Raw genomic sequence first — 24002 nt, 5'->3', positions numbered from 1 at the left:
AACTGGTACCCAAATGTGCCATGAGAAAGACAGAGGATCACTAAAATACTGACAGGCATTATTGTATATAGTACAAACAACTTGTACTATATCTGTCATAGAAAATTTACCTAAGCAAGATTCTACGTATTATTATTATTATTAACTGACCTGTAGACTGGACTACTCTGCTGTCTGAATTCATTCTTTATGACCCGAGAGAAATCCTTCCACTCCGCGCACTGACTTTTGTCCCATGAGGATTGTGGCAGTGTTCGGTGGACTGTACCAACTTCAACAAAAAGGGGGGAGGGTAACAAGAGGACGCGTTACTGATAACTTCAGCACCTGGACAGCGACCTTCATGAGGCTGAAAGCCTTTAAAGGGTTGTCACAATAATGTGATAGACACCGCCTGTGCAGGAAGTGGTGGAACGATATGGCTTGAAAATATTTTTTGAAAACCCCGGCTTTTATCGTCGTCAACAGCTGAGTGCTGTGGGCTAATATATGAGGAGCAGCCGAATCGAACACTACTGTAGAGACTCGCTGGTTAGACCGCAGAGACAGCATCTTCCTCTCTTTATTGCAAATAATATCAAGCAAGCGGGACACTCTTTTGCCTGGGCTGCACTGCGTGCAGGAGCAGATTAGTAAACACTGGTTTTAGGACAGAACCTGACGGCACGCATTTTCCTGTGTACATTCTGTCAACGGTGTAAAAGTGAAGATGCTGCGGCTTCCTGGAGTAGGGATAACGCTATTGCTCTGGATTTTCAGCCGCATCAGCAGCTTTAATGCAGCTCTCCCAGCATCCCGTAAGTAACACAGGAGACCGTGCACCGGTACTCCAGTCCTAAGTGGTGCTTTTCTTTTAGTCACAATGAATTGCCGGACATTGGTGCGCTTAAACATGGGAAGTTGCACACTGGTGGTGTTGTAGGTGTCGTTAATGTGTCGTTGTGTTGCTGTTTCTGTCCGGCCATTACTTTTTGTTTCTTCGTCGGTCGTTATACTGGTTAAATGTTTTTGTGCCCCTACAGTCAGCAGCTGTCCCGTGGGTGTATTCCGATGTTTATGTCAAGGAGTAAAAGATTTATATGTGCCCGTTATGAACCCACCGGAACTCATAAAATTTCAGTGGACGAAACTACTTTTAAACATTACTTTTCAGTATTTAAGTGTTATAATTACTACCGTTAACTGTGTTTTAACGAAAACATGTGCCGCATTTATCTATGAACAGTTGTAATAGACGAAAATCTATGGTTTCGTTTGACGTGAATGTTTCCGAAGTTTTGCCTCCAGGGGGTACTTAGTATACATATGAGCTACTGCGAAACTGATATCCTAGAGACAGCACTGAAAACAACATGAAAGCATTCAACTTAAACAGTGAGTATACGTGACTTTTGACAGTTGAGTTCCTCCATTATGCACACGAAATCAACATCCATCTCACTTCTGAGTTTAAATGGCTTAGATCTATACAGTTTTGTTTAATATAAACAATATGACGAACACAGCCGTGGGTCTCAGACACACTACAACACAACTGTACGTTGTGAAATGTGGTTCGCTTGCAGAGTGAATTGAGATACAGTAGACTTACTGGAGCACGAGTTTATGCATTCAGTCCAACAGCTAGCAACTGAAACTATCTCTTCGATACACGTTTGGAAGTATGCAGACGTGGGTGGTACTGTGAAAACTCTTAAATATTTTAAACCATTTCGATGCGATTACGCGGATTTTAACAGGGCTATCGATGCCTGCAGATACCTCAGCAGAGGATCCCCACGAGATAAAATAATTATTCTTTATCCAATGTATCATCAATAGCTGCATACAGTTTAACCTGGTGCAGTCACAGGACAATATGTTTAATATTGAACTGCCGCCGTATTTTATTTTAATCAACCGCAAACTGGGAGAGCATTGGCATGTTGGTTGCTCCTGCAAATTGTTCTCAGCGTAATAAGTGGATACGGGCACGTCCCTCGGTTGACTTTCAGCGTTGATACGTGGATTTGTTGGGTGTTTTGTGTTCCCCTGATGTTACATTTTAATCAAATATCGGTTAGTAGAATTAATGGCCTCTTTCTTCCGTCGTACAAGCCACACGGTTGTTGCGGTTGTTCAGCTCATCCACCGCTTTTAAAAATTACCTCAAGGCAATCGTATGATGATATTTACCCAAGTTTGTCGATACATTGACGTCGTACTGCCAAAATTACTACTACTGCTGTTATTATTATTAATGAGGTATGTAAATATTATAAGTAAATCTGATATCTAAAATCATGCGACAGCTGTGTTCACCTATAAAATACTAAAACTGGACGCACATTCCAGAATTCTTCCAAGCATAACCACATAACCAGTTTGCATCACACTTGATAAATGCATTGAGAAATATGTTATGAATACCCTGGGATGGGAATTCTGTTGTGAATGACTCCTGTATACTCAAACACATCCCCAAGTTTTGTCATTTATATGATACGTTACAGATATGAATGCATGGAATGAATGAATGAATCATTTATTTGATCATTTATTGGCTCATAGGCTACTTTAACTGGCTTAGTCTGCGCAGACAATTCTTATTTTTACTGGAGATTTTGAAGCTAAACAATACCTTTGTACGAAGTCAAATGCTTCTAACCACTACTCTGCACTGTCGTACAGGAGCATCTTATACTGTGAACATAAATTAGAGATTCATCATACTACTACAAATAAGATGGATGGAGTGACTGCAGATGACTGGATGAGTGTGACCTAACTAAATCACAAAAAAAAAAAAAACAACTCTTCTTACCATTTTGTTTCAATTACTTGAAAGTGCATTGAAACAGTACAAGTAACAGAATCCTTCATGCTGCTAATAATAATAATGTGATTATTCACAAACCAGATTTAGCAATAGTTCTAGACTACCTTTCATGAATTAAGAAGCACTGTACTGTTTTCAGGCAAACATTTTTATATCAATTTTGTTTGTCAACTACTAATAATAATAACAATAATTAGTACTACTAGCTGTAGTACATTTTGTTATTTATATTTTAATATTACAATTTGCATACATAGTAGAGAGCACTATTCCCTTGTAGCTCACAAGTTTAAAATTTGAAATTTGAGTTTGTTGGCAAATTAAATCTCTGCTGTATCCCTCCAGCTGTGATATCAGGTCACATACCTGTAAGCAGAATATATTGGATGGTTTGATCATGCCAGCACAAAGTGTTACAAGGTGCATCTTAGCACACTTAGGGACTGATGTTGATGCCATAGACATATTGTTATGTTTTCAGCTTTAGTAGGACATCTCTTCAGAGATAGGAGGACATGTTAGTTTGGACATACTGTATCCATCTATGATCTAGATGTCTCAGTATAATTGAAAATGTTTTTTGTATATATAGTGATGGTCTGGTATCTCAGAATTGGTAGGACATTTGGGGATAAAAAATGCTGTTGATTATTCATTAAATTATTCATTATTCATACTATACTTTACTTACACACATGGAATAATGAAACAGACAACATTTTTTTCTGTTTTGACAGCTTGCTGAACAGCCATATACCTGTCTGTGCTTCATTGTATTAGTATAGCTGGAAAAGAACCTCTTAGCAAGTTAGAGCCAGGAAATTCTATATTACCCAAGTTTTTCAATATTTTCAACATGAGTGAGCCGCTTAGTTACAACTAGGGAATAATCTAATTACTTGAAAGAGGGCATTTTTGGCCAATAACGCAGAGTATTGTAATTAAATTATTGGACAAATCAAGTAACGCAAAATATTAAGTCCACCATTGCAACATGTAGGCTCATGGATTGGTTCAAAGCAAGTTAGCAATAATCTCTTACTTTGGTTGCAGAACTGAATACAGAAATAGAGGACAGAGTATAGTCCTACTATAATCCTGAGAGAAAAATTTTGAACAAGCAGTTTGTGTTCAAAGGATCGAAGGGCCAGTTCACATCAGGAATACAAAGGCATCAGCTAGCATCTGTATCATCAAGGAAATGCAGCAGATTAAAAAAACTTTTCTGCAAAATTTCTGATTTAGCCTTCTTGCATTCAACCAATCAGTGATGACATTTCATCTTATACAGATGAGAGACCATCAAATAAATGAGCATGATAGATGGTGTCTTCAACTTTATGATGTGAACAGGGCAGATTATAGAGAAGACATTTTTTAGAAGAGCTTTGTATGAATCATAATGGCAGGGGTATTACTTATTGGGTATGCCTGATGGAGATACATCTAGAAAATAACCATCACCATGGCTTGCTTGCTTGCACGAAAACTGTTATTACAGTAACAATGAAGGTAGCTCATTGTTAGCGTGAACTGTAGGGTACATTTTGCAGGACAATATCAGCAGTGAAGATTTATATTAAGCCATTTATGGTAGTTGTTCATTATATGTGGCAAATCAAGGTTTTTTTTCCATGCCACAAACATAAATCATGTCTTCCATATTTTAGCATATTAAAATTTAATCACCACAAAATCACATATTGTTGAGGGTAAAGGTGCTTTAAAAAAATCATGTTTAAGGTATGAGGCAATACAAATTGAGTTCGTTCATTAAGATGTTAAAATAATATAGCATTATGTCATTTTTCATCTTTGAAAATGAATTTAGATACCTCAAAAGATTTTTTAATAGAGGCTCCTATCTTGAGTTACATAAAGTCCTGGAGACAAAGGGAATAATTCCTTTAACAATGTCCAGTTTCACAATTACGTAATTATAACATGCTTCACAGAGCCTCGTCTCTGTCAGTTCCACTAAAGCCCATATAATATCAACCAGTGAACAAAAAACGGCATTCTGACAGCCCAGCCACCTGGTAATGCACAAAGTTGTTTTAATGAAATGTGTCCCTATTAGAAAATGCCAGCCTGGATCCCATTAGTTGGTGATTTCTCTGAAAGACTGCAATAGGATTAACATTTGTCACAGATGAAAGTTATATCTGCAGTGACAGCACTTACAATCGTATTTGCTAGGCATCGTCTATTTCAGGCATGCAGTCAATTTTTAGAAGATTTTTGGTTGGGCCAGTTGTGGCAATTAAATGATTTTATGTTTTACCCTTTTTTGTAACATGGAACCCTTGTTGCCAGCAGGTATCGGAGTTTTACGGACACTTTTTACCTAATTATTAGTTCAGGAATTTATGTGTTTTTTAAAACAAACAAGCAAAAAACCAAACAAACAGACAAAACAGCAGCCTCAACATCACCTCAAAATATGATATCCTGTTTAGGGGTTTTAGCCCCGGGGAGACAGAGAGAATCTCAGTACTTTTGGACATCTGCATCTATGTCTCAGATTGCCCCAGTTCAATTGAAATACTCTTATCCGTTGATCTTTAAAGATATAAACCTGCACATGTGTTTAAATATGACACAAACTTAAATACTGCTGTGCAAAGGTAACATAATCTAAACTTGACTTGACATTTGCTGTTTCTTGCTTATAATTCTAGGCCAGTTAAAATTTGCAGTAAAAATGCCATTTCCTTCTTTCACAACTTTCCCTTGAAAATACAAGGATGAAAGATTGATTATTTAATTTACTCAGTCTCTATAAGTTGGGTATTCAAAGTGCTTAAAGAATGACTATATGGGCAGATTATAATTATGATATTTCTCTCAACTAATACACTGTTTTGTTTCCTCTTTTCTTCTGGGTTAACCATCCTAGTTAAGTAGGAGTTAAACTGAAGATGTATATTTACATTATTGCCATTTAGCAGAAGCTCTTATACAGAGCAACTTACATAGATTACAATTGCATGTTATTACATTACATAACAACAATACATGTTATCCATATAAACAGCTGGATATTTATCGAAGCAATTCTGGGTTAAGAACCTTGCCCGAGGGTACAGCAGCAGTGTCCCAGCAGGGAATTGAACCAGCAACCTTTCAGTTATGAGCCTTGCTCCTTACCACTATGCTACACTGCCACCAATTATATGACTATACATTTCCAATGTGACAGTTCGTGTGCAACCAATGTCAAAAAGCTTCAAAGTCCGTGCTGCTGGTTTTTATTTCAACAGTTCTGTGGCTTTATGCTGTGTTGTTTTCTCATCCCTCACTGCTTCAGGCCCTTTGCACAAGTCCTACAGCTGCAAACCAATCTGCGTGAGCACAGTTAAAGAGGAGACATGAAATTTCACAGCTGTATAGGAATGCTAGGAGGCAAACCTAACCTTTGTGCACTCATCTCCCACAAATAAACGAATCAGGCTCTTCCATTTGTGTTTTGGACATTTTGAGTTAAACGCAGACCGAGGGCCAAATTAATTAAAACTTTGACTGATGGGCCAAACGCAAAGTGCGAGCCCAGCGCTGATGGTGCACTCTGGGGCCGGGATCAGAGGATCTGTGTCATTGCCAGGTGCATAACGGGTGGACATTTTGATTCGCTGTAGATTCTGGCGCTGGTCTGAGCGTAGCTCTTGTGCTGAAAAACATGTCTTCGCTCTGCTTCATTGGGATGTCTCATTCATTGATCTCCAGCGGTTTCTGTGTGCAATCAACAATGTATCCTACAGCTAGGGGTCATTGATTTTATCTTTTTTTTTTCATTTATATTGGAGCTCTGCCATCTTCAACTTATTTAATTGTTAATGTATTTATGTTTTTTTCCACAAAAGATGAGATGGTATTTCCTCTGTAACTTTGCCATGGATTTGTAGTCTTGTAGCAGGGGTGGAGATGCCAGCACCACATGGGTATCCTAGTCATTTTCAATATGGCAACATTTTTGGGATAGATACTGAGGCTGTTGATCACAATCTTTGCTTAGCTTTTTTTTTTGCCTTATCTGTGCATCTCCAGGTTGAAGTTCTTCAGATTCTTCAAGACACTCTCACACAATACCTTGCTTTATGAGCTTATATCCCTAACAAATGTTTGCACTTGAAAGTCTTGGTCTGGGTCACAGAATTTCGGCAGAATTATGCAAGCACACATCCTCGCTACAAGCGAACAAGCTTATACTGCATTGGTTAGAGTTCAGGGGTAGGAGGTGTTGCTAGTCTGCATCTGACAAACCCACATTTGTTGACTGCAAAGAGCAGCATTTGCTGTGTGTAACCCCGCACCACAGGACTGCAAGGCAGTTGTTGCTGACAAAGCCTGCTGGTGTCCTGGCCCAGCAGACACTGGCACATGGGCTACAGTGAACAAACATGGAGGCGCAGGGCGGGGAGAGGCTGTAATGAGTCCGGGCGGCAGATACAGGGGTGAGCTCACAGTAGGCCGCTCTGGAGACAAACTCACAGTTAATGACACGGTCACTGCTGCGCTGGAGCGGCTGCGCTCTCGACTGTGAGAGCAGGAAAAGAGTTTTTGTGTTAATGGAATGCAGTCTACAGAGGGATCGAGGATAACCATCCGGTGGCAGTTTGATTCATGTGAGGTTTTATGGGTTAATGTTTAAATTGCGCTGATAAAACAAAACAATGTAACTATATATTATGATGCAGACACTAATAAAAAGCAATATATGCAAATGCACTTTACATGCAGTAATGTGCAAGCACTGTCATTGCTATATCTCATTTATGTAGGGACACTTGAATGCTTCATAAAGCCCTGTGGTTTATTTTTCCTGTCACCTTAAAAATTAGGTACTCTTAAATAAGGAAATTAAATGCATCTGTTTACTTGTGAGTGCATGTTGCAATGAGGGGGTTTGAATTTAATTGTCTTTATTAATGGATTTATTATTGTGATGCCTTTGTGTGTGTGTGTGTGTGTGTGTGTGTGTGTGTGCGTGTGTGTGTGTGTGTGTGTGTGTGTGTGTAATTGTATGTGTGTCAAAGATTGTGTATATATAAATTCTGGCTTTAGTTTCAGAAAGCTCTAAAGGAAAGAAGAAAGACAGGAAAAAAAATAAGTGAATTTGAAGCATAAGGACTCCAATTTGAAAAATAAATGAACACAAAATAGCTCAAAGACCTACATATCGAAAGCCTGGGGACACAACTAAACAAACTAGGTTCTCAGTCTGATTTATTACACACAAAAGTAATTGAGATGTCAGCCACATATTTTGGGAAAGTATTCTGTTGGAATGGGAGAAGCATAACTAGAGGTGTGGGGTACATTACTGAAACAACTGGAACAGTCACTTTTATAACTGTAAAAGTGCAGGACATAATCCTCTCAGCAACTGGAATCCAGGGAGTATAGGATTAATCTCAGCAATGTTCTACTGGAGGCCAGTGACCAGACAGGCCTGTATGTACAGTACAGTGCCCTAACCATTCAAGCAAAACACTACCATGTGTCTTCTAAGAGCAGTCCACATTAACCTCAGCTTTAGAGGTTTCAAGACGGTGAAGATGCACGATCGCTCACAGGGAACATGCAGCACCGCATTCTGCGAGACTCAGCATTATTTTCGTGAGGAGGATTTATGAATTCAGTCCAGCATTCCAGGACAAATCTAGAGCGAAGACGTGGATTGGTTGTTTTAAGTTCTCACACTGCCGATGCTCGCATCAGTCGCTTGCAATATGTTGGCGTTATCATCTGCCATAAAATAACGGCCTTGGATTATCTGATGGTGAATACAGAGGGGGAGGGTGCATAATCTCTGGTAACAAATGGTGTGTGGGGGTGTATTCTCTGGTAAATTCCATGTCGAAGGATTTATCATTCAAGCTGCTGAACTCCACTATTGTTAGCAACCAAACCCATGATCCTGGAGGAGTACCTCGAGAAACACACAACACACTCCACAACAGTAATCTAAATATTCAGTAAGAGATTATGTACATCGTCATAGAATCCTGCCACAATCTGCCAAACCTCACATTTGTCTCGCAATAGAGCAGGAAGGGTATGAAGGATTAAACCACATTGTTTCCACATGTTGTTCCACATTGTGATTATTCAGTATGTGTATATGCATTTACCCTTTTGTGAGCATGCCGCTGGCAGTTTATGCTAAATTAAGTCATTTTTTCGGCCATACATCCTTCAGACTACAACATAAACAAATCAACGATGGATTTCACACTGAAGGTATGTCTGGAATGAAGCAACATCCAGTGGATTTAAAACCGAGCCAGGGAATGTTAAATCAGATTTTGAAAATGCCCTCTATTTGCTTAGACATGATGCTCTGAAAAAAAGAGAATAATCCACTAATCCTCCTGAATAATTTATATTTAAAGATTCAAAGGGAATGTCAGCCAATTGGTATAAAGGTTAAGGGGACAGCAGAACCCAGGTGATATACAAGGATTTTAAGAATTGTTTTGGGAGAAGTGAGGGACCCATATCTAGAGCCCTTAGAGTTGGGACATCTCTCTAATTTGCCCTCTCTAATTTGATTTGTGTATGTGTTGTCATAAATCAACACCATCTAGTAGCTTTTCCCTCTCTGAGATTAATTTTGTTATTTTTTTGCATAAGGAAACCAATTTATTGAAACTCATCTGTCTTAGGAAAACCTGCTCCTTTCTCCTAATGCATTACAAATGTGCGTTTTCCATTGAGAAAATGGATTTACTGGCTAAGCAAGACTAAACTGGTCATTACTTTCAAATGTTGTTTTGTGATTCATATACAGTTAAAATAAATAGCAGTAAGTGGTGGTAGTTTGTGAAACTTTCTGAAGTACCCTGGTGGCAGTCAATTTGAATTTTGCAAATCAGAATGACTCACACATAATACGTTGTAGACTCTGAAAACATAAAAATAAGGTAAGAACGAGATGCGTACTATGGGTACAGTCACTGCACGAATAATCTGTGTGGTTAGGTTATTGGATATTTTCTGTGATGTTTGACATGAAAATGGATGAGCGTGGTTTTTCCCCTGTGGCTGTTCCCATACCATGATGAAATAAATACTGTGCAATCAGTTGGATCTCTTGTTCAAATTCCGTACATTGAACATTCATCTTTGTGATTGTATGTGTATGAGAATAAAACTGTTGTACTGTTGGCTATCATACTGTGTTCCCAGAATGTTAGCATGCATTTACATCCTCTTTTTGTTATAATGGTACTTATTTCAGTGTGCATGCTACTCTTAATTGTACTGTAAGTGTTCTACTGAATCTGTTTGACAGTAGAATATAAGAAAAATGCTTGGCATACTTCCACCGCAGTTTTTAATCCCTATGCAACATATATAGGCAATATAAGGACATAAAATCAAACTCTTTACACCGTTGAAGAATAATGGTATATGGCTGTGTGATATCCACTGTGAAGTCAAATCATTTTCTAATATATGATGATTATTAGTAATGTTTAGTAATACAGTAGTGTATAGTTTGTAATATAGCAGGACAGGTTCACTGAGCCATGCTTACTTACAATATCAGAGTAATGAGTATATTTAGTGATACAGTACACTCCACAATCATATCTGCCCAGGACGATTTGATTCTTGAGAGCAGTTGATTATTAAATGCAAAGTTCCCAATGAGCGGATAAAATTGAAATTCTAAGGACAGAGCTTCATGTTGTATCTACCCCCTCCCTCTGCTAGCAGAGTTATGAAGACTGAGCTACACTGTGTGGTAGAGGGATGGGGAAGACCAACGATGAAGTGAGCAGCAAATGTTTTTTTGAAGCATTTAATGTTGTTTGATTTGATCCCGTTATGTACATCGCGTTTTTTTGGCCTCCTCAAGAAGCGACCGCACGGCACTCTGAAGATATGTTTCAGCCGACTTCAGCACCAAAAGACTCCCGTGTGTGAGAAAAATAGGATGCGGGGAACTTTTGCTGGAACGGGGAGCGGCGTTTTCATTCTGCGCCGGATGGCTTAGAAGTTTAGCTTTTCAAGTGTGCACTCAGTAGCTGCGCATTTTCATTTGATGAGCATCATTTGATCTCAGCCCTGTCATCCATTATAGACTGGCGAAACGAACTTGCCTGTAAACCGCATGGCGAGCATCTCAGGTGACTCTGCTCAGTTATTCGTGGAGACCAAGCGACTAAACAATAGGCATTTTAACACTGATGATGACACCAAAAGATGTTCCTGTGGAGCCGCTTCTGCAAATGCATCACAAGTACCTTTAACTGCGCTGCCAAAATAAACAAACGAGGCAGCGGAGAGTTTAAGCACGCCTCTGTTATCGCTGGGATGCATTTCTGAAAGCTGTTAATGGCTTTATATTGGTTACATGGGTGACTCACAGGGGAAGCTGTCCATTAGCTTGCAGACTAATTTGCTAAATAAACAGTGTTCTCCCAGTCCCCGGGGGAAAACACAATTTAAAAAAAAAGGCTCCTTGACCTGCTTTTGTGTCTCCTGACAGGGTTGGATTGCGCCTGACACTATTAGAGCAGTGTGAGTCGGTGATAGCATGGGCCGGCTGGGTGACAGTGGCTACATTAAGCCTAATGGGAAGTAAAGAGGATCTGGGCACGAGCGGGCCCCACAGTCACATGCCGACAGCGGTAGCGATGCTGCCGAGGGCCTCTAGCGGGGTGCATCTCGACTGGCTCTGCTCGCTTTCAGCCCGCCCTAGTGATCTGTAGAGCTCTGGGCAGCACAGGCTTTTGACGGCCATTGCGTGAAAATTAACGCCTCAAGACAGGGGGGTGCCGGGGGCCCCTGCTGCAATGTAATCCAAAATGGTATTGAGTCTAAACTGCAGATAGAAGTGCCACAAACATAAGTTATGTGATTTGCAATTTGTAGCTGTTCTCTACAAGGAGAGTGCTTTGTAATTATCAGTGCTGTTCTTTTTTGCTGCTTTTTTGCTTGCAATTTAGTTTTAAAAAAAGTATAAATAATATTTGATAAGACAGCCAGGCAAAATAAACAAACTTAAAATTCCGGTAAATTGTATTACACTGTGGGATTCCTTTGCTTCTGAAAACCTGGAGAGAATGCTTATCTCTGAGAGATGAGAGTAAATTGTTGTTAATCCGGGCTACTGGCAGAAAACCCACACCTGCAAACTCTTTGCACACTCTGAATCACATCCAACATAATTTCTCTGAGATCTTGATAAACCTTTTGCAAGCGCCCAATATACTAAGTTCTATAATGTAAAATCAATGTGGCACCATGTAGCTGAATGCCACAGACCAGCAATGTACTGTAAATAATATAGAGGCCTATCCACCCTAAATGTGGTCATCTGTCTTCCTGTCCTTTGACAAAAATAAGGCCATCACACAAGTTCATTTCCCCATCATTGCCAATATACATGTAAGGTAGACAATGAAAATAACGTGATGTAGATTTTCTTAATTACTAATTTGGTGTACTGTTTGGATAAAATTTGTTTTAGAGTTCAGAGTTGTTTAATCCCATAAGAAACACTGGATTATACTATGTTAAGAATAAATGTGGTCATTTATTCTTTACCTTGGCCAATTGATCAACATTCCTTTAGTAAACAATTCGAAACCATTGTAAAAAAAAAAAAAAAGAATTACCATATTGTTTTTAATTATATATTGGCAATCAGCAGGGCTGCCCCTGTGATCTATGGATTGAGTCTGATCCATTTGCATGAACCTTACTGAGTGAGAAGGCTCTCGACCGCTCAGTGCTGTTTTGAGTATCCACGCGGGTGTTGTGCTGCTGTGAAGTGGTGTGCTTGTTTGGCTCGGGCTCTCCTGAAACAGGGATGGCGACTTTGTTGAGCGGCCAGTTCACTGAGCCAGTCTTTGTGCAGACGTGCTCACTCTGTGCTCCACTGCAAGTGGGCCCAGCTGCCAAGGTTCAGGGAGTACTCTTAATCACAGTCAAATTCACCCAAATAAAATCCTGCACCAGTTACATCTCTTCTTACAGCCAATACATCACACTGGCAAGCTTGTGCAAAGTAAAAGAGAAAGGTCATTTAAGGATTGTGGTTTCATTGCCTATATAATATTAGACCCACAAACAAGCTATTAATCATAACCATATTAACCAAGGCTGTAGTGTTTTGTAATAGTGAGTGCTGAACAACACTTTTTCTTTAACTAGTAAGCCAGCACGTTTTATTGCGTGATGCCTTAATGTAGGCCATGGCCTTGTTGGCCTGTTATTTCATTAAACATATTTACATTTGGAATGAGTTTTCTTTAATTAAAATTTGTTGAAGTAAAATTAAACACTTACTGTAAGTGTTGTGAGCTGGTGTTGCTCCCATAAGTCCTCTCAACAGCTAGTGAGTCCCTAGTGTGCCTTGAACACCTGCAAGTGATCCACAAGGGAACCTTCACCAGAGTAGCTACTCACATGAATAGGTAATATTTTGCCAAAAGGAGAGGCTATTAAGGTTGCATGTCTCAAATAATGTAGATGAAATTCTGAATGAAATAGGGCATTTTCTCAGACCATTATTTTTCCTAATTCTCCATGCATTCTCAAGGTGTCATAAATGAGCCATGACGCTGGATTAATGTTGAGGGTTTAACTTTTCTTTGATGAGGCATGAGTTGGATTTAAGTGTCCAGCCATCTGCTTTAGACACTGCGGATATGAGCAGATGAGCTCTGTATTTTGTATGTGTACCAGCTTCATAACAACACGCAGAGTGAGTTGTGTTTGGTGGTGTATCATGTGGATATGCCTTTACAGTAATGTAGATTTGTTGATTTTATTTATTGTGGTTTCATTAAGTGATAAATTCAGGCTTTTGTGCCAACAGCACATTGCTTGTGAAATAAATAAATACACTAAGGTATTTCATGCCTCGAGGAATTATTTTTTATGACTACAGATGCACATTATATCTACCTGTGTATCAGTTAGTGGTGCTTTTTTGTACAATGATATTACCTCTTGTTTAGCAGCCCAGCTAATATTCATTTATTGGGTTAACACCCATTTCTGAGGTTAATGAAATGATTAATATTAGTCATTAACCAAGGTGTAAAATAAATTACCCTTATTTCTGTCTGTATTCCAAATGCCTTATCTGAAATATAACATCCCTTATTATTTCATGATATCTGCATCAGGATGCAAGTCTATCAGTAGAAGCTCATGTAAAATTACATCTCAGGGGATGTCATTCTTTCATGGATGCACTGGATTCTCTTTATGAATATGTTTTTTTCTCTAATGTACACAGTCTTTGCACATGCCATCTTAATTATTCTAGTGTGACCTCCCTCTCTACCTCTCACATTCATAACACATACCCCTGGCTTGTCCGCTTGTCTGTTCCTGACGACAACATCAGCTGCACAACAGCTATGGCAATAAAGCATGGTGCCTTTGAGTACCCGCAAGGCGCTTTTCTGTGTGAATACACCAACAGGTTGTTCTGTGTATCAGAGGCTGATAGATCTGGGGTAGGGAAGATACTGGGGCTCAGGTGTGATGTGCTTTTCCTTTGTTGCCTTTCACTTTCAAGCTCAGCTTTGTTTCATGAACTGACCAATCATTGGTTATTGATTCTCTGGGAGAGCAGAGAGCTTGAAAGTCCAGCTTCCCTCACTTTTCAATAGGGCTGCTCCTTGTAAAGATCTACTTGTGGATCAGGCGTTAAATCCTCTCCTGCTTCACATATGAGACACAGCAGACGTTCGATCAAATGGGTTATAAACAAATGAAACAGCAAAAGAATCTCTTGCAGTGGAGATCACTGTATTCTTCTTCTCCTCCTTCTCCTTCTTATTATTATTACAATAGTAGTAGTAGCAGCAGCAGCAGTAGTAGTAGTGGTGGTAGTATTATTGTTATCATTGTAGTGTTATTATATACTAATGATAATAAGAAGAGTCATCATCATAATCAGCATTATCATTGTAATCATATTCCTAACAAGTCGTCTCAATCTCCACGTTCCTTATGGCTTCATCATGATGTAAGTCCTTAATATACCACTGGTTAAACTCATAATGACACCTCAGTGAATGTCTTTAAGTCATAGATAGGCATTCTGTTGCCTTCATAGATATGGCAAGTCAGCTGTAGAATCCTTTCATGTGTCTTACTATGTGACATCATCTCCTCCTGCAATCACAGCCCATTCCACCAAACTGTGAACAATGGAGACAACCACTTTTGGCTCAGAGTATCTGTAAACTTCCCTGTTCCATTTTTGAACCACTATAAATCAAAATATTTATTATAATTATGATTTAAAAACAGATTAAAACTGTATTTTATGAAACAATCTAACAGGTGCAACTGTAAGAAGAAAAGCAACAATTCATTTCCCTTGATGTTATGATCTGTCTTTGATATTTTCTCTGGAATCATATAAAACACAGCTCAGTATTTGTATTTACATACAAAGAGGCCAAAAGCTCAAAAGCTCCTTGTTTAATTCTAATTTGGTTGGGTGTTTCTGATAAATGTAAATCAGGGTGGAATATATTTTGTTTTTCTTGTATGTAATGTAGCATTTTTTTTTTTCAGATACAGTATGCGCTGGAATGTTAAAAATCAGCAACTCTAAATAGGTCAGAATTTAGTTTTGCATTGTCATTCCCATGCTCAGAACAGAAACTTATGAATATTTACAGATAATATTATTTTTTCAAACAATGTTTTGTTGTGTGGATGTAGGCCCAGAGCTATTATACATTGTCGGTTCTTTTTGAAAATGCATTTTAATGAGTCTTTGTTCAAAGTGCTTTTTATGCTTAGCTCTTACAGTAGAAGAGGGTTGAGCAGGTCTGTACTGGGGAAGTAGGCTGATAGCTTGTTAAAGTAAATTGAGAGAGCAGCTCCTCTGTGCATGGACTTGATTCTCACTCTGAAGTAATCAAGAGGAGATCAATTTCATTTAAACAAAGCTAAACTGCTTCAGACAAAATGTATGCCCAAAAAGCATTCTGTATGATCCAGTGGGCTATGTCAAAACCATGTGACTATGAGTGAATTACTTACACCTTGAATCTTTTAAGAAAATAATTATATATTTTTTGTTTTAATAATTTAGAGTGCCAAATGCTTTCCCCCTTTTCTTCCCAATTTGGAATGCCTTGTTGTGTCCTTAGATGATACCCCTATGGTTGCACCCCCCCTACTGTCAGTGTGGAAGGAAGTGGATAACCACTTGTTCTTATCCGAAACATGTGATGTCAGCTGCCGCTTCTTTACACAATGAAGGTCCCATGCAAAGCTTGGGCAGACTTGAATCGGAGGAGGACACTTCATACAGGGAGAACTGCAGGTGCCCAACCAACCAGCAGGGATCACTATTGGAGCAACAGTGCAGACTAAAGCCCTGACCGACCTATCCTTCTCCATATACCTTGGTGGAAGGAAACCAGTTTGTTCCATAGCTATAGTCACTGGGCCATGATAGGACTAGGATCAAACCCAGGCCATCATGTTCAACCTTATCTTTGCAACACCAAGTGCTTTTACAGGCTGAGCCGCTGGGGAACCCCAAAAAATGCTATTCTAAAACCTTATACTACAGATACATTTTGTAGATGTGATAGGGTTGTGCTCAGGGTGCGAAATACGGAGGGTCTGGGGGCGTCAGAGAGCCCTTGATTGACAATTGAGACCCCCTGAAAGCCTCAACAGCAAAATTTTGGGGGAGTCTCTGGAAAAATCTTTAAAGAATTATTTGTCACTTGCAAAAATGTCTTTTAACCCTTAAAGCCTGACAGATGCAGCCGGTGTCCGAATTCACATCCCTTCTTCTCGGTTGAATTGCTCACAAAGTATTCATCGCTAACCATGCTAGTTGCTTGTCTATGCAATGAAGCGTTGGCAAGAAAAATAATTTTGAATTTACATCAAATTTAATCATAGTTACAATCTACATACAGCTCTGCGTCCATCTCCACACCCATTACACTTGTTTGAATTACTCATGAACTCGTCATTGCATAGATATAAAACACATATCACGAGGAAGAGCGGAACCGGAGCTTTGTAATGATGCTTGTCACATATTTGTACATACCGAAGTAATCACGTTATGAAGACAGATCAAACTGCAAAGTAATATCTTTACTAATTTCTTCACCCATTTTCACACCCCTGCTTCTCGGTTGAATACGTCACAAAGTCCCTATCGCTTCACAATGTACTACATATCAAAATAAACAGCAAAACTGACCCTTTTCTCTGTTGTTTCTCTGTGTGTCAAAGTGTTGTCGAGTAATCGGGTTTTGAAATCATAGCAAATTTCTGCATTGTGTCCAACATAGGGCTGACATTACATCCCACTTTGTATGAAGAAGAAGCACAAAATAAATCTCCCGGGAAACTCCCATTATTTGCATGGCAAACTTTATTATGAATAATCATCACACATGGATCCATAAGTTTTGTATGTTTGTCTGATATTACCCAAGTTGCCAGATTGTCTATGAAACACAATGTACACACACAATCCACACACTGCATACAGTTATTTATTTACTGCCCCCCCCCCCCCCCCCCCCCCGAAACAAATGAGTTCATCAGCCCTAAGAAGGATCAGAATTGGCATGCCAGTCATAAGCCCTAAAGTGTGACATCACCTACCCGCCAATACTCTGGTCCAGAATGGTCCGGCGTGGCAAACATCTAATTTAAACCAGAGGCATGAACATCTGAAAAGTAGGGATGAGCACACAATTGCAATGTGAGGATTGAACCTGACTTGCTTTACTCATCAAACCTAGAAGTATAATAAAGGCATTTCTACCATAATGTTATGTATGCTGTAAGCTTAAAAAGTTCCTGATAAAAGTGAAAATGTCCCATTACTGGCAGAATGGAAGGATTGTCAAGTGTCAAGATGTAAGGAGTAAACACACAGTGAGAGAATTACGTCAGTTCCTGTTAATGTAAAAGAAGCATGAAGTCATACTGAGTGTTTGAATACAGCAAACACATTATGTATGTAATTTAAGATCTGAAGATGAAAATGTAGACAGCTGTATTTATTACATTTCAGAATGTAGAAGATTCCAGTTCAGTTGTATCTTCCCTCTGAATTGTTGCCCAGATCTGGTTAAAGGTGGTTGAATGATAACCAAAGAGAGGAAGAAACACAGTAACATGTTCAGCTGTCACTGTTTGCATTTTTCTTGTTCTTATAGCCATTTTATAGGAAATATATCAAAGGCTTTCCTGCACATTAACCTGTCTCTATGATGGTGTATATGTTCTGAGTGCTGTCAAAGACATTTTGGACTGTTGCTGTTATGTGGATGTAAAAAAAAAGAATGAATTGCATGGTGTTTTTGTGTAGAGTGGTTGAATTAATTGAAAATTGGTTGAAAAAAAAAAACTCGTGGTGATCTAAGAATATTAGACCTCATCAAAGCAATTCAACAGCCACAACCTCAAAGAAAGGAAAAGATAACATGTTCCCACTGTAAAATATTAATCATTCAAATGTAATTCATCAGAGACAATTGTTCCTAAACTATTTAGACCTTTAAAATATACAAAAGCTTGTAGTCAAGTGATTGCAATTATTTATTTGGTGTGAAATTCAAAGAAACTTCTTGGTTGTTGCCATGAAGAAATTAAATTTCTCAAAGCACCCGTGACCTGGTGTAAAGTAGGGGAAAATGTTTGACTGTCACTGCTGCTTTATCTTGAATAATGAAAGGGCCTTACCGCTTTTGGTGTTAAACCTCTTGACACCCTCATTTCACATTAATTTATTCATGCACACAACCCCTCATATAATGTGCCTACTGCAATGAATTCATCCACTGCACAATAACAGCCCTGTGTTCTGAAGGCTTTTTTATCAAATGACTTCTGGTAAAACTGCCACAATACCAGTCTGCTGCATTATTTTTAAGTCCTTTTAGGGTATTGAAATATCGGTAAAAGGATTAAAAGGAGGGGGAATGACTAATCACTTTTGAAATGCCATGATAGTTTGCATTCAATGGGTGATTTATTTCACTTCAACATTATGCTTTGAGGAATTTTCCACTGACAGCAAAAACATTGAACTGATTTTTTTGTATACACAAAGAAAATTGCAGACCCGTAGACGAATACTGATTCAAATATGTCCTCTGGACTAACACCATTTGGGGATTTGTCACTTATGAGCTTTTCATTGTTTTTGTAAATGCATATTCATTATTGAGGATGACTGATTATATTCTTGTTTTGCCTGTTCTTTGTATTTACACTGTGCTATTGTGTGATACATTGTCTAACTACCCAATGCTAAAGAGCATATGAATCATGAAACTCTACTGATCTTGGCCAGTGTTACTTAATTTTTGCAAGGCTGTGTGGCATTGACCCCATCCTTGTGAGTTCTATTGCCATCTAGAGCACATCTGGGCTAGACTCCCTAGGGAAACAGGACAGTGGTAGGCAGCAACAACCCAATGTCATTCCACCATGTAGCTGGGCTCAATAATCTGGTGGAGTCAGAAGAGGAGGCAGGCAAAACAAAGTAGTGTAACTGAGCCCAGTGAGGAGTGTAGCATTTTGGGTAAGATTTTATAATTTGTTTCATAGAATCCATTCCATAATTGTTTACCAGCTTGACATTCAAATTTTGGACAGTAGCCATTCATGGTTTTGAGCCCTCTGTTAATGCTTAACCAAAATGAAAATAATATTTCCATTTTTTATTGTTCGTGTAGTTTACCAGTTTCATGTTTCTTGAGGAGACTGCTTTCTTTTGAAGTGTCACCTGGAGGATCATAACAAATACCCATAAATCAGCTAACAAAAGAATTCTGTAACTCTGTGTCATGGCAGGAGATGGTGGAATTTAGTCTTTCCCATCAGGAGAGACAAGGCAGAACTTTTACTGAGGTATAATGCAATCAATTTAAAATCAGGAGGGAGGAAAAGTGAACTGAGGGGTGTGATAATGAGACAGACAATGCCTGGTGTGAGAAATGGCTTAGAAAATATGAAGAAGTGCAGGTGGAAATTTTATGGCCCTTATAATTGTGTTAATGACAATCATAATTGCTATTATGAACAATATAATTTTGATCTGCGGTTTTTATATTGCATTTAAAGTATATTAATAATGATTGTGGTATTTCCTTGATCGGATCAGATGGCTTCACCGCCATAAAAGATGGTAAAAGTGAATCTGGATGGTTTCTTGTGACTTTTGTGACATCAGGAGCTTTTTAAAGCTTTGTAGTTTTTTTTTACCCTTGAGTATGTTGTTTTCAGTTCAATTGTGTGGGTACTCAAGAGATTCTATGGAACCAGAGTCTCCACTTGTGTGCTTGTGAGACTTTTATGCACAAGTAAAGGACAATAACAGCTCCCACAGTTTGTGACACAGTAGGGAGAACGTATTGGCAATGTATCGCAAGTGTCCAATAAAAACACACTTCCTAATGGATTCCTACACATTTTGTTCAGTGCATTCTCTTCTCTGTGACAAGGTCAAGCTGAGTGCACTGCATTCCGGATGGAAATGTATTTGTTCTTTGGATGTTGTGCGGCATGTTGGACAGAAATGTATTCCTTCTTCTGTCAGTCCCGGACTGGAGTGGGATGAGTTTGGAATGTGTGTCATACGTTGGCTCGGGGAGCAGTGTGCCAGTGAGGGGCCAGGGGGGGCTGAAAAATCAATCAACCAGCACTAATCCAGTGTTCCAGCAGCTTGGTGCATGGTAAACGCAATCGCACAGCTGGAATACAAACACTCCACTATGAAAGCTGAGAAGCCACTAATGCCATACTGCTGTTTTACTTAGAGCGGTAGGCTCCCCCCCCAGACTTCCCCCTTTTATGCTGTCACAGTGGTTCCACCTTAAAGTATTTTCTCAAAACCTCTCCAGTTTCCATTACCGACTTGTCATCTCAGCGCGGGCCTCCTCTCTGATTCCTGACGGCAGGGAACGACAGGAAACATGCCATCGCATTTTGCGCCAGCCTCCCTTTGATTCAGAACGTCAGGAGTGATTTAATGTAGCGCTGTTTTTCCTAACGGAGAATGTGAACTATTTAAAAGGAAAAAAAAAAAAACATGACTAGGCTACTGCCATTCTCCCCTTGCACTCTCTTCTATCCACACCCAGACTCGCTTAATGCTACACTGGACAAAAACTAGGACTTATCCCGTGGATCATATGTAAAGTCGCCATTCTTCAAGAGGATGCTCAATAATATTTGAGCAACTTGTCTGTCATCTTTACAACTGTTGTTGTAAAGCCCCTCCCCCACATGTGGGGCTCTGTGGCAGAGGTTTCATTTTAATACTGGCTCCAGACTTATCAAATGTTGATGAGTGGTATTACATGCGAAGTGGGCTTAAGTAATCAAGTGACACATAATCCTTCCACTGATCTAGGTCAACTGAGTGTTTTTTTTTTTTTTTTTTTTTTTTTTTTACAAATGCTGCTTCAAGATCTTGGTGAATGTTTCCCATTTTATGAATGGCTGCAAGAAAAAGCAGTCACATAATGACCTTGCCGAAATTAAACTTCACAAAGCATTCCTTTATTTTACATAAAACACAGGAACAAATATACTTTTAGGTGGGAAATGGGGGGAGTTGGGGGGGTGTTGTGTCATGTCACGCATTAATAGCGACAGAGCATATGGGTCAATACGATTTGTGTGATAGATATGTCTCATCTTTTGAGCATCACAGAGCGGGATTGATATTGCCTGTATCCTAATTGTCTCAAAGCAATCAGGGTGTGAGTGGAGGTGAGGGGCAAAAGGGTGGTTCTGTTGGCTCCATGCAAAGTGACGAGGTCTCGGGGGCTGTGACCCTGACACAGCTCTCTGGGCACAGCAGGTACCTCGGCACAGAAATGTCTCTCCCACACTCCCAGGATCCTGTTTTCACTGTCATAGTCAGGATTTGAATGCAATCCTCCCGGCGCACAGGAAGCACTGAGGTATAAATCATTCGCGCAAAATCTGTCATGTTAAGGACAAAAACACCACGAGTCCTTAGGTATTTCATCACTATCTGACAAAAGTTCTTTTTTTTTTAAACAACATTTTATTATTAGTTTCTGTTTTGAACAGGTTCACACAGAGGTACGTGAGAGGTACGGTTGAGTGCCTCACAAATTGTGTATCAACATGTACAGTATACAAAGAATACTTAAAATGCAATGGTAGCAAATATAGTAAAGACAGACGCTTATAATATCAACAAATGAGATAATTATGATAATGAAAATAACGAGAATAAAACCTTATCAAATGTGTTATCATACTTGCAAATGTCAGGACAGCTTTTTTAAAGAAAATATGCATTTGATCAGATAGTAAAGGCAGCTTTGTAAAGTAAAGTATGGTGGCTTTGTACTATTTTTGTGCAGTCCTTCTCACATTCATGTCTAAGGTGATAATGTGACGAGACTGACTTCAGCAGTCTCCCAGGTCTGATCCGGCAATTCATTTGGTTTGAAAAGCTGATTTCTTTTTTTTTCAGTTAGGGCTGCAGTTAAGATGATTTACATGAGAGTTGTCCCTGAGATGGAGCCGACCCGGACACACAGGCATTTTCGCATGTAATACCACTTTTAACACTTCAACATGGATCCATTCTGAGTGATTTACGTTAGTTGAGCGTGAGTTTGAGGCCCTTAATCCCCAGCTCTCAGGCATTTTCAGCACCGTTGGAGGTCGGCTGCCGCAAATAATGCAAAAGATCTGCGCACATGCGCAGGACTACAAATGGCCCTGAAACAGAAGGCTGTGGCCAAGGCAACATAAGAATTGGAGAGATGATGAGAGGTACCTAAGTGTTGAAAGCAGCAGGTATGATAAAACTTGAAACCACGTGTGCCCATTCACTTGATTAGACAAAAGAGAGAGGGAGAAATCCAGAGCAACCAGAACAGAACTGCGTAATCAAGATATCTGTTTGGATTAAGATGTTTAGATTAGCAGTGCTTCAGCTCCTTCATAAAACTGGAGGCTATATGGAGATCTTTGCGTAACTGTTGTGCATTGCTGATAATTGCCCCCAAACCCAATTTCAATGTGATTATCTTTGTCCTTATAAGACCTATTGCAGTTTCTGTGGTTGGAAGCTAGTAGTTACTTGCCACAAATGCCATAGAAATAATGCCACCTGACCTGGGTAGTAATTCACAGTTATCATCTGATGTCAGATGTATCAGGCCTTCATTGAGGCTGGCTTCATTGAGCATATTGGGATAATAAAACCATTTGCTATACAGTCTCTAGCCTCAATGACAGGTTTATTTTCACACAGGCTAATGAATATAACTTCAGGTTTGCAGAGCTGATGTACCTAAGATATTTTTTTTAGCTGTTACATCTGAGCTTGTACCTCTTTTGCATTCATCAGTCATTCATTAGCTTAATATATGATTTTTTTTTTTCACAAATCCCATTAAATGAGACAATTAAGCAAAAGCGTTTTCAGATAATATAAGAAAGAAGAGTATGATATTAGATCTTGATCTTGAGCTGCCGGACACTCAGGCAGTGAAGTACACAACATGGATTTTATTGGTCTTTATCTTGTATTGACCCCAGAAGAACTGAAACACATTTCCTCCACCATGTCAAACCACAGGAACAGAGTCAGCACTTCTTTGCCGGGATCCATTATTCAGAGGCAGAAGTGCCTCTCTCATTCGTATCTGGTAACAGAATGACTTGATAATTTCCTGGAAAGCTATTGTCAACCCAAACATGGCAAACCATGGAGGTACACTTGTGCGTCGGATCCTCCTCATGAATTTAAATGAGAGAAAGGGGCTCATGGTCCCTCTAGCAAATCCACGGGGACACCTTTAAGATGAGTTATCGCACTGCAGTTGCCCTGCGTGTACAGGTATGTGAGCAAGATGCCTGCTGTACTAATGGGTCTGTAATTTTGAGGAAGCCCTCATAAGGAGAAAATCCGAATCAGAATCGGAATCAGAATCAGAATAGACTTTATTGTCATTGCACGGTAGAGGGTTGGGTCAGTGTTTGTTAGCAGTCCGTATGGCCCAGGGGAAGAAGCTATTGGTTAGTCTGGTGGTGTGGGACTTGATTGACCTGAAGCGCCGTCCGGAGGGCAACAGGTCAAACAGGTGATAGGCAGGATGTGAGGGGTCTCCTGTGATGGCCTTAATTTTACTGAGGCAGCGGGATCTGGATA

At 39.4% G+C, this 24002-nt stretch overlaps 1 protein-coding gene across 2 annotated transcripts in view; it reads left to right on the top strand.

Annotated features, from left to right (window-relative positions):
* Nucleotides 1–296: 296 nt before the first annotated feature.
* The window catches only part of LOC118768879 (contactin-associated protein-like 2), a 326697-nt gene continuing 302991 nt past the window's right edge, over nt 297–24002 (top strand). For both annotated transcript variants that reach the window (XM_036515856.1, XM_036515848.1), the window contains exon 1: nt 297–797. In XM_036515856.1, the coding sequence (XP_036371749.1) occupies nt 710–797 (88 nt within the window). In that variant the 5' untranslated portion in view covers nt 297–709. The remainder of the gene's footprint in view (nt 798–24002) is intronic.

Source organism: Megalops cyprinoides, chromosome 2 (assembly GCF_013368585.1).
Source record: "Megalops cyprinoides isolate fMegCyp1 chromosome 2, fMegCyp1.pri, whole genome shotgun sequence".
Classification (NCBI taxonomy): Eukaryota; Metazoa; Chordata; class Actinopteri; order Elopiformes; family Megalopidae; genus Megalops; species Megalops cyprinoides.
Note: the sequence above shows the minus strand (reverse complement) of the source record. Positions and strands in the feature narration are given on the sequence as shown.